The following is a 12,327-nucleotide window of genomic DNA, read 5'->3' as shown; positions in this document are numbered from 1 at the left end:
GTCTTTTGAGTACTGTACTCATTACAATGGCCCGAAGGAACTGTGTGCTGTGAAATCATATGCTCTAGTTAAGCTAAACAAGGGCAAGGTATTCCCACATGAAGGGCAGATGAGAATAAGTAAGTGGAAATGCAGACAGATGAGTAAGAGTTGGGGATGGTTTTACTGTTTGGGCCTGGTATCTTTCTCAGATTCTCAGGTTGAAAATATATTCTCTCTCTCTCTTTTTGTACCTCTATCTCGCTCTCCCTGTGTGTGTGTGTGTGTGTGTGTGTGTGTGTGTGTGTGTGTGTGTGTGTGTGTGTGTGTGCGTGCGTGTGCGCGTGTGTGTGTGCGTGCATGTGTGTGTGCATGTGTGCGAATCAAACCTCAAGGGTCCAGCGCAGCGAGCTCATTAAAGGCTTCATTCCAGGATTGAACAGGATTGCAATATGGACATTGTTTATACACAAACGTTGCCCTGGGACATCTGTTTATTTCTCTTCTATCTTGAAGGGAGGAAAAGACAAATAAAAATGCAGAGCTCGTCTGCATACGCGGCTTTTCATGAAAAAAAGAGAGAGAGAAAAAAAAAAAAACAAGCCTCTCCAGGAGTGTTTTGAAGAAATGGCCATTTTTCAAACCACCTCTTCCCAGCCTTGAGTCATCCTTCAGCAGCTCTCATCTCATGCCCTCTTACCCTCCAGTGACACATGACCGCGTTATGAGGAGGCCTGACAAGCAGAAGTCAGGCAGCTCGGAGAATCATGTCAGGAACATTTTTACATCCCAGCCTCAGCGGAACCTCATCCCGTGAGGCTTCTTTGCTCATTAGCATATAGACTCTGAATGTCAAGGCGTGTGCTCCACAGCTGGACACGGGGATGGTCGCGAGTTTACCTCGGCTGAACGGTCACAGAAGTGTCCTTTTTAAACGGCCCGGCCTAGCAGTGTGTCTGGGAGGCAGCCGATGACGCAGCGCAGTGTTGCTACACACCTCGAGCTGTGTTTGAAAACACTGAGGCAGCTTGTTACTACAGCGGGAGCCAATGGGAACGACTGAACCGTGAACTCATTAGCCCAGCCAAGCGTAAAAAAGGGGAGAACAGAGACACAGAGATCCAGGAAAAAAAGGGCTGAATGAGAAGCAGCAGCAGCAGCCGGGCCCATCAGCTCACACACTGTCACATCAGGTCGCACATTGATCACCTTACCCTCACATGATATATCCCTCCCCTATAATTGCATTGCTGTGTGGAGAGTCAGTCATTATTCATGAAATATTGAAATAACAAATGGCATATCCTGGCTGATATTAAGAAGAGAGATGCCACAGATAAGTCAGAGGCAAGCGGCTGCCGCGTCCGCCCCCCCCCCTCGGGCCGCTTGCTGAGTCGCCTGGCTGCAGAAAACCTGCAGTCATCACAAAGTGGAAATATTTACTGCTAACACTTTTGCATATGGGAGGATGGAGAGTAGATGAAGGCGGCTGAAAAATGACTGTGTTTGTGTATCAGGAGGAGCGCTAATCAGATTCCTTCAGCGTCAGAGGCATCTGAGGACAGACGAGCTCAAGGTTCGGAATTTATTTGTTGCACAAGCAGAAGCCAAGAACCCCGAAGAACACGAGCAGGAGGAGATCAAGAGATCCATTTAAAACCTGGCTGAATCTGTCATCCCGGTTCAAATTTGTTTGCGAACAACAAGAGATAATTGTTCATCAGATTGGTTGTGTAATGACGTGGGTGTCTGTTGTTTTGTGTGTTTGTGTCTGCAGAACACCCTTGAGACCTGCACCATCTGCAGCAAACCCATCATGGAGCGGATCCTGCGGGCTACAGGCAAAGCCTACCACCCTCACTGCTTCACCTGCGTGGTGTGCCACCGCAGCCTGGACGGCATCCCTTTCACCGTGGATGCTTCCAACCACATCCACTGCATCGAGGACTTTCACAAGTAGGCAGTTTGTGCTTTAACCAGATTTAAATAATGTCCTTTTTTTTTGTGTGCGTTAACAATGCATCCAATGTCTTCATTTTAGGTGTGCTTACAGTGACAAACCCAGACAATCTGTGTGCCTCACCATCTTGTTTATCGTTTCTTTATTTAGTTTTTTAATGGCATACAGCCTTAACTACCTGTCCAGTACCAAACTGCAGTCAAATGAGACATCCTGCTGGTGAACACAATGGAGCATTTAGCAGCTGAATAGTCAAATATTTCTCCCTGGAGTCACAGCAGACTGAAGCGGATCTAAATGAGTAGTTGTCACCTTCAAATAGCTCCACATTTCTTTAATTTACTGTTCTACATTGTTTGCCAGCAAAGAAATTTCTTTTTCATTCATTCCTAGAAATTCCTAAATTTTATTGGTGTGAATCGAGCTGACGGCTCCACAGTGAAACAAGATTTTTGACCTAAACTCACCATGTTCAACTGTTACAACAGTTCAGATCAAACACATTTTAATACAAATCGAGAGAGTTTTTAGGACATTTTTATAGAAGTGTATCTCAGGCTTCAAGCTAAAGCTAAATAGAGAGTGATTATTTACTTTTGTTGTTGTCATGAGGATGGAAACATATTCAGTTGAATACTAATGTTGTTCTGACTACCGAATGTGTAAATAACAGTCCAGAACATGTCAGTGTTGTGTTTTCAGCTTTTCTGCTCAGTGTCTAAGATCAACTAATGGTTCTTTAAATCCTTCCCATACCAAAGAAAGATAAATGTGAGCCAAATCAGTGCGAGCTTTGAATTCTTCCTTTTCTGAGTGTATTGCAGGCACAGCAACGTTATAAGATGCAGCCAGAGGCATTAATAAAATAATTTCCTGTCATCGTGTCACAATCCACCAATTGCATAACCTTACAAGAAAAGTTCCTCTGCTCAGAAGGGAACCAGAAGTAAGCAGCAGTGTGGCTGGAGTTTTTGCTTAGTGATACGGTAGCACAGGGCCGGGTTTAATTCCACATGACAAGTGTAACATCAACAGTGCAGCCCTTTGTGTGGAGGGACATTCACACCCAGGCTTCAGCTCTTTCACTGGCGATCGCTGTTTGGTTGTGGTTCCCCAAAGCCACGCAACACCTTCACTTCCAGATCCTCAGACATGGAACAAGCCTGTGAATTAGAACTGTGTCGCCGCCGTCACAACAGGACCTGAAATCTCAGGGAGAATCTTATTTCCTCATTGATCCTGTTGTTAGATAGACTTGTTTCTAATGTAGGCCGCTTGGAAGTGATACTGTAGGATTCAGGTCTGGTTTCTATAAAAGCTAGCTCAGCTATTTTTAGTTTCCTCTAAAGCTATTTTATGAAACATGTAAGGCAAGGGGAAACTAACCTTTTAATGTTACCTGATGGATGAGTGATTAAGCTATCAGAACCCTACCAGGTTGACTAAATGATGAGTAAGGAGTCACAAGGACATTACATTAAAGGTAAACAGTAAAAAAAATTCTCTAAGTATGTTTTGAGTCATTCCTTTTTCTCATATTTGTAATGGATAATATTTCTCTTTAGAACTATATGAATCATTCATAGTGGAAACAAAATATACTTGTTTGAACAGTAAATCGAGTACAAGGACGTTCTAACACTGCTAGTGGTGTTATCATCAAGGATGAAGAGCTTATAAAACATCAGGGCTAAGCGAGATCTTTTCCAGGAATTGCACAATACCCCCACCTGGGATGTAGGCCCCTGTATGAACATGGCGGTCCAGCAGCAACGTAAGGTCCAGATCACATCCTCCATATACGCCAAGCAAATTGGAACACGATGGAAATGGATGTCAGGCAAAGCAGCGTGACAGCTGGGAAGCAGTGAGGGGACCGTCCCAGACCTTCAGAAACAGAACTAAGAAAAAACACATGCAAACTATCTGTATGTGTTTTAGGGGTTAAAGACGATCAATAAGACATTCTTATTTTCAAGGATGCAGTTTACTCTCCAAAACTGTTTTTCTCAAGTTCTTAGTTTAAAGAAAGGCTTTCAGGCACTTATCACTTCATAGATGTAGCCATGTAGTACTTTTGTTGATGTCTCAGGATAATGTGATCTAAAGACATAATTATTGATTGATCAGATCTCATTATTGAATTGTTTCTGTTACTGTCGGCTCTCCTTTACAGGAAGTTTGCTCCTCGCTGCTGTGTGTGCTCTGAGCCCATAATGCCAGCTCCCGGCCAGGAGGAGACCGTACGCATCGTGGCCCTGGACCGTGACTTCCACGTGCAGTGTTACCGCTGTGAGGTGTGTCTTCTGTGTGTTTTATGTCTTCAGCTCTATAATTAGTGGTTGTAACATTCCAGCTGCCACAGCTCCAGGTGACTGTCATCACGATATAACATTAAACGTGCCCTTCCCCCCAGTCACCTTTCTAACAAGACGACTGAATCATCCCTGTTTCTGTCCTGGAAATAGCTTTCCACCTCTCCTCTGCAAAGTTCATGGACTTACATAGTAACCCAATCTGTCAGACAACACTCGGCAGCTGATAAGCGGCGTTGAGACGTTATGTGGCTACCTCAAAGTGAGGTAACGTGTCACATTGTCACAGAGAATTTGGCAAACATTAGGGTCAAATGAAATATTAGTTCAGCAAAGAGGTCTCGACCACAAGAGAATTCTGTCACCAAGGAGACACAAGTAAATGGAGCTCTGTGTGTGTGTGTGTGTGTGTGTGCGTGTGTGTGTGTGTGTGTGTGTGTGTGTGTGTGTGTGTGTGTGTGTGTGTGTGTGTGTGTGTGTGTTAAAAAGTGTGTTAGATGAAAGCCTGTAAAGTCCTGTTTGACAGGTACCATGTAAAAAAACAAGTCAAAGCCTGGAGTCAGACTAAAGATCTTTTAATTGTACTGTCAACCAAATCTACTTGATAGATGTTCATATTTTAGTACCAAACCTAATTTTAATCCACTCCTATTTACTCATTTTACTTTAGCGTGTTACACAGTTCATGCTAATTCAATGCTTCCTGTATCTGTTCAACATGAAAGCCCCTCCAGCTTTTCATTATACAGAAAGCCTTCATTTCTGAACAGAGACTTTAGTGTGAAACTTTGCAGCAATACTTGTGTAACAACAACTATTGAAGATCAAGGACTGTCAGAATAAATCAAACATAGTGCACCGTGTTGTAGTCTACTCAAATAATGATAGCATCTCATGACTTACCTTCATCGATGATGATTATGATGATGAGCTTCAGTTTTTGTCCGATGATCTTCAGTCTGATGAGCTGTTTATTCTCGGTGGTGTCAGTCTGAAGGTCACAGTGTCGTCCTCTGAAGCCTTACAGGCTGACTGCTTGGCTTACAGAGTGGATGTTTTGCCCAGTTGGTGCAAATTCACACTGAGGGTACACTGGTGGAAACCACTGCTAAATACAAAACCTTCACCACTCCCCATCGAGGAGTAAATCTCCAGGACTTCATTCCTGGGCCTCCATGAGAGGGGTCACAGGGTCACCTGTTCATCTGTAAAGTTATACCTGCAGGTTCTCAGACAGAATTCTTTTACATTTCACTCATGCCTCAGACTCCTAGTGGTGTGCATTACACTACAGTGATCCCTCGTTACTCGTGGTTAATGTGTTCCAGGACCACAAGTGAAAAATGAAATTCTACGATATAGTGACAATTTATTTCTTTTATTATTTACGGTAATTTGAACGATCATGAACCTTTCCCAAACTGACTTTAGACCACCTTATATCTGTTTTACCTTTTCCCACACTGTTATCGACTGTCTAAAGCACTTTTGTATTAGAGAAAAGTGTTTCTTTAATACACAGAAGTGCGCTGCGTTCCGTGAGCCTTGGGTGTCACGTGACTGCCTACTTGAAATCCGTGATGTAGTGAAGCCGTGCATCTTGAAGTGCAAATAAGGTAGAGATCACTGTAGTGTTACTCCTGTTTGAGTTTTTCAAAAAAAATATTTAGATACATTTCAATTGAAGGCAATTTTTATGACGTCCTGCTGCCGTTCTGCTCTAACAGAAAAAGACTTGACTCCGCAGCAAATAAAGGATCCACTCATTCATCCTGTTCTCTCACTCTATTTATACTTTTATTGATTCACAATTAAAAATGAAAACACAAGACAAAAACATGGCCTCATGATGTTACAGCATGAAATGTTTATTCATTTATGTGAGAGAGGAAATTATTGGACCAAATTTTATTACTAACGATCCAATAAATGATTGTTAAAGACATTTTAATGAAAGCCACTAAGATAAAAACTTGGTCCATAAGAAGTTGGTCCATAGCTTGTTGCTCTGCTTCAGTCTGGGTTGTGTGGCTCACGGTTCTGTTGTGTCCTGCAGGACTGTGGCTCTCTGCTCTCTGAGGGGGACAACCAGGGCTGCTACCCTCTGGACGGACACGTCCTCTGCAAAAACTGTAACACCAGCCGCATCCAGGCGCTCACCGCCAAGGCCACTACTGACCTCTGAGCAACCCGCCACCCGGTCACCTCCACTGTGATAACCTAACACTCACTTTTCCCTTCTGTTTCCCCCTTGCTCTTTCTTTCTCTTTCAAACATTCAGATTGGCATAATCTGTGCCTTTGTCTCTTATTCATATGTATATCAACTATATTCACGTTCAGTTAAAGCAAATGGCATCACGTGTCCACCTGCACACATTTATTATTGACGCGGTACAATCCTAACAGAAGGGTATTTAAGTGTGCTGTTGTTTTGTCTTGCCAAACTTCAGATGAGAGCCTGATGGATTTTATGTATTTATGCTAAATATGAAGCCGCAGTCAGCAGTCAGAGAGATTAGCATATCATAAAAATTGGAAACAGATAGCCTGGCTTTGTCCAAAGTGAAAAGAAATCCACCTAACTGTATCCATGAAGCTCACTAATTAGCATTTTGTACTTGCATTTGTATTTTTATGGGTTTATGAGCTCTGCTTGACCAAGTTAAATCCCCCGCCCCACCTAGTGCTCTTATATGTTGCTCTTATGTTCAATCTTTATGCTAAATTAGCTTAAGATGTAGCCTTAATGGACCATATAGAGAATAAACTGGCATTACTTTTCTCATTTTGCACCCAACTGAATAAGAACATTTCCCACATCAAACTATTGCTAATGCTAAATGCTAAAATTACTCCAAAACCACCATTTAACAGTTTCAACGTATATCAATGCTAATAGCGTATATTATAACCATTTAATCCGCCACCTTTTATCCAAGATGCTCAGCAGGTTTATGCACTCAATGATAATAATATCCAAGCTGAGTCCACCAGAGATCCAACGAGATCCGACCTGCAGGGGAGAGCAGGTGGGCGTGTACCCTCGGTAGCTGTTACGTCATGATCGAACAGCATGATGTTAGAACATTCATTTTATCCTCTATCGTTACACACTGAAGATAATGAATGAAAACTCTGCCCAACTGAGCACCAAAGAATTAACCTTAATTCACTGTGTACATGTAACATATACAATAAAAGTCACATGAGTTTTAGTGGGACCACAGGAAACACAAACAGCAACATAAAAAGTTGTCAACAGACAGCTGTTGGAAACCATTCATTTCTAAAGCGACTCTCTTCCTTGTTTTCTCCAGTGGATGTTGCTTTAGGTCAGCAGTAGATCCCTGTTGGCCGCAGCAGTACAATCATGGCTTGACATTCGTGGAGAAGCCCCTGCAGGAAGCGGAGGCTCCTTCCAGAGTGTCTGAGCGGGGAAACATGCAGGTTTATCACGCATAGATCAGATTAGTGTGAGCAGTCAGGTAGTGATAAGGGATTTGAGATGGCTATGCAATTTTAAATATTAATTGCATTGACACTTTATAAGATTTTTTTTGTTATGAATAAGGAAATATTTTACCTGTACAGATTCAAACATAAGTGTCCTTATAATAATCCTTTAACCAAGCCTGTGCTGTTGGTACTGTGTGACTGTGTTTCACTGAGCTGCTTGTCAGTATTGATTGTACCATTGTCTCTTGAATATTCATTGTTTGTTAAAAGGTGATGGGCTAAGAAGGGACCATGAGAATTTATCCAAAATTATTGTATTACCCGTTCCATCCAGAAGTTATTGATCATTAGTTTTGTTTACTTGAATATGATTCCTAGAGAAACGTACGTTTAAAAGGTGATGGTGATGGCAAGTTAAAGGTAACCTGTGGAGTTTTTCTTCCCCCCATTTCATTTGAAGCAGGCATTCATGAGTCAGGTCATCACAGGCAGAGGATCTGATTAACATCCCTGACACACAGATTTGTTGGTATGGGATGTCTAAATGGCTGCCTGAAAGAGAAGTAGTGACTAGAATATCTCTATATCATCAACACTGATCTTTTGTGTCTCAGCACGGAGGGCTTGTGACGTATTCAAGGCCCATAGTCTCATCTGTTCAAGGCTGTAAAAGTCACTGAGCACACGGATGCAGGGACGTCCACGAGACCACTACATGAGTGTGTAACATGCAAGGAGTGCCCTATTAAAACATTCAAAAAGATTATTGGATTGCAAATACAGACACAAACAAAGCCAGATTCTGAATATGCAAACAATCAGAGTCACTAATAATTCATGAGGAAGGAATGTTCAATTTATTTACAGAACTCCACAGGGTACTTTTAAATAAATCTGTTTGACTTAACAGTCACAATCGTGTGGATGGAGACCTCAAGACCTTAATCATTCTAATTTTAAGAAGTGTGTTTTATATCAAGCAGACGTCTCTATACGCTATGTTTGCCTAACTCAATGAGGACACGTCAGACTGTGTCAGTGTTAACCAGAGCAACACACTGTGAATGACTGCGCTAATAAGCCTGTGAATAATTAAAGAGTGAATAGTAATCAGACATTAATCACTTTCCCAAACTAATTTTCTACATAAAAGCAGAGAAATCTGGGGATGATTGAACATAATTGTATAAAAAAGCATCTGAGAAATAATTAGCACAATTTTTTCTCCATCCATGTTTGAACATTGTTTGTCAGTCAAAGAAACCAAAGACAACAGGACTGTGATAAAAGACGAGTGCACCTCTGGAAAATAATTAGTTCAATGCAGTGTTTATTGTCTTATCAACGATTCACAATTATTTTTTAAAAATACATCAAGCTGAAGGAGGAAGAAAATAGGTTTTCTCTTTATTTAAAGACCTTATTTTTCATAATTTTATATCTGCTACTTAAAATAGATCCTAGAGTAGGAAACAGTGGGTAGGTACAGTAGATGCTTTGCATTGAATGAGGTTGTGAAGCACTCACTATGGCTGCAGCTTCCAGTCTATATAGAAAATATAATCCAGGTAGTTTTCATGGTCAGGTGGGGGGGTTTTTTTTCTCAATAAATATGTCACCAGCTCAGAAATGAGTTCATTGAGTTTCTCCACGTCTCTTCCATTTGTTGTAGATGTCCTTTCAGGCTTGAGCAGCAAACAGCTGAATCATTCCAGTGCTGTGTTTAAATTGGTGACTGTGAGGAACAGCTTGTAATAATGACCTGCAAACAGCAGTATCTATTTAAACCTCCAGCCTGCTTTCCACAGCAGTTTCCTGTGCTCTGCGTCGGTTTTAGTAAATGTGCAGCTAACAATCAAACATGCTTTTATGTAACTAGAAACCAGAGCGGTCTGTGAGCGTGTGTTTAATTTGCTGTGGCAGATCCATCTGGTCCTGTTCAGACGGATCTGACTCCATCCTGGGTGGTGACGAGCCAATTGCAGGCACTTATCCATCGTGCAGCAGCTGTAATAATGAGCCCAGATCTGAACAGACACATTAACAGTTGATGTAAACTTCCTACATCAGCGCAGCAGCAGTGGTTTGAGAGACCTACGTTATAGAGGTGGCAGAGATGTGTTCTGTCTGTTCACATGAGCGTAGCGTGGACAATGGCAAGTTTTGACTCTGGAGTTGTTTTCAAAAGTTTAAATCACTCTTGTCGTGTATGCAACAACAAAAGGTTTTCACTGTGGGGTTAAAGTTCATTGTGTAAGTGGCCCCTGAATGCTGCTCAACCCAGCTGATTACAGCTCTTGAAGACAAAACGGACAGAGAGCTTCCAGGTGGAAGTCTCTGAGCAGTTTGGTGAATTATTCATCACCTTTTACCTTTTTTTTTTGTCAACACATGAGATATGAGCTTAATATAAAGCTGCACGTAGCAACAGTTTTAAATTAGCAATGGTAAATCAGCACATATTAATATTACCCTATTCCTTATCTATTATTTTCACTTTTAAATTCCTAAATCAAATGTTTTTAAACTTGTATCAGTGGCTTATTAGCATGTTTTATTCACAGTGTGGCTGGTCTGGTCGATGAACACAACTTGACCTGGTATTGAGGTCGGTATGTCTGACATTATTCATTTCCAGGAGACTGATGCCTCAGCCTAATGACCACCTGATGGGTTTTGTACTTGTTCGGTGTATTTTTATCTCCGGTCTGATGTTATTTGTTAAAGTGCCTTTGACGTAGCAGTATTAACGACAACTGCTGGTCTGGATTGCCTCCCTCAACATTTTTTGCCATGTTTATTTGTCCTTACCAAAGTAAACAAAGAAGATGCAGTTATTCTGTCTTCACTGAGCATCTTCACAGTGAATGTTTCCATCAGGGTGGGGGCTGCAGCAGCAGAACCTTGAAAGGTGTTGATGTGAAACTCACCTGAGTTGATCTTCGGTTGTTCAAGCATATGATTTGTTCTCAATCTTTGGATAAGGGCATGTAATCGACTGTTGTTTTTACTTCCTTCAATAAAAGCTTTGCAGTAACATGATGTCTACGTCTGGTTTTCCTCTCCTGTTGTATTCAGCACATGAAATATGAAGATCTTTGTGGTGATTCTCTCACTTGATACTTCACTCCTAAGAAGTCATTTAAACCCGCTCAGTCACAGCAAATGTTCTGTGCTTACACAGCTCCCACTCAAACTCTCCCGTGTCATTCTGCAAGTCCCAGAACAGTCTTTACGCAAACTGGAATCACCTGTTTAATAGAAATCCTGCACTTGGAATATCCTTTCAAGTGTACGTCTGGGACAGTGGTTTAATTACAGGAAGATACCGTGTGCAACCTCTTTTTTTTATTTTTATCATGACCACAATCAGCAAATGCACCGAACTGTGAAGTCTGCTTACTGCTGGGATAAGCATGATGGAGTTGTTAGGATAATTTAAAGACCTCCTATAAGCTTTTTTTTTTTTAAATGTATTCCCAACTTCCCGAGACCGTCTTGATTTAACCCTTTGCATGTGTCATCTGTGCTGCAGATCAGGAGTAAGTCACTGAGCATTTTGTCTCCCTCCAGCAGACTGAGGGATTGAAATGGCAATCAAAACAGGACAACGCATTTCAGAACAGGAGGGCTTTGGAGTCATGTTTATCCACTAACGCCTCTATCATCAGCTTCCTGCTCTCCAGTCTCTCATGTTAAACAGGGAAGAGTTTGGAATGACAATATGTGGTGGTTTCCTCGTAATAGTTTCCTTCATATGCTCGTGGCAACAGGGGAGAGAGACCGCACCCCCACCCTCACCCCCGAGGACTTCCTTTACTGCACATAAATCTGGTTTTTGCAAACAAATTGCTGAGTGATGGGCCCTCCGGCCAACATGATGTACCCTTCGATGTCTTCGTCTGCATAAAAATCCCGCTTGAAGTCTCCAGGGCCTGCATCTGCATTTTTTGAATGTTTTCCACTAATACAGAGAATTATGGTTTGAATTATTTACCAGAAAGCAGAGATGAACATGAGAGAGCAAAATGGGCCACTATCGTGCATAATCTATCTGCTCCCATTAAATGAAGCTGTCATATGGTCAGATTTACATAACATTACAATGTGGGCCCACATTGCACTGCTCTGAGCTTAATGTTATTGGCTATAAAGTGAATTCCCACTGTGCATTTACATCAAGAGCATTGATTTTTGGGTGTCCTTGAGCTGGCTAAAGGAGTGATGTAATCTCTGAGTCAGACTTGCGCTCACTCTGAGACGCAAATCCAAGCTGTCCCAACATACGCTGCGTGAAACCGTTACTAGAGCTGTTTCTATTCAACAACCGACTGTGAGCATCCAAGGACCAGCCAAGGTGCCGGAGTTGGAGGGTGCCAGCCATCATTTTGACTCACTGTTTGCAATGTCAAAACAGTCTGAAGAAAGTGTTGTGTTGATTCAGTGCTTCACAAAGAGAAATGGTTCTGCACAGATGTGAAGGTTTAGTTGTCTTCATCAGCGCAGCGGATGCTGTCACAGGTTGATTGTTAGCTAAACTTTTTACTTTGTTATTGTGCCTCCATTACAGACTGATGGGAACATCTGAATGTTGTATGACTCATTCACCGCTGAA

The 12,327-nt window shown here is 41.9% G+C and overlaps 1 protein-coding gene across 2 annotated transcripts in view; it reads left to right on the top strand.

Annotated features, from left to right (window-relative positions):
- lpp (LIM domain containing preferred translocation partner in lipoma) overlaps nucleotides 1–10,749 on the top strand; it is a 147,047-nt gene extending 136,298 nt beyond the window's left edge. For both annotated transcript variants that reach the window (XM_068318489.1, XM_068318490.1), the window contains 3 exons: nucleotides 1,757–1,935; nucleotides 4,116–4,236; nucleotides 6,311–10,749. In XM_068318489.1, the coding sequence (XP_068174590.1) occupies nucleotides 1,757–1,935; nucleotides 4,116–4,236; nucleotides 6,311–6,439 (429 nt within the window). In that variant the 3' untranslated portion in view covers nucleotides 6,440–10,749. The remainder of the gene's footprint in view (nucleotides 1–1,756; nucleotides 1,936–4,115; nucleotides 4,237–6,310) is intronic.
- The last annotated feature ends 1,578 nt before the right edge of the window (nucleotides 10,750–12,327 follow it).

Source organism: Antennarius striatus, chromosome 7, assembly GCF_040054535.1.
Source record: "Antennarius striatus isolate MH-2024 chromosome 7, ASM4005453v1, whole genome shotgun sequence".
NCBI classification, from domain to species: domain Eukaryota; kingdom Metazoa; phylum Chordata; class Actinopteri; order Lophiiformes; family Antennariidae; genus Antennarius; species Antennarius striatus.
Note: the sequence above shows the minus strand (reverse complement) of the source record. Positions and strands in the feature narration are given on the sequence as shown.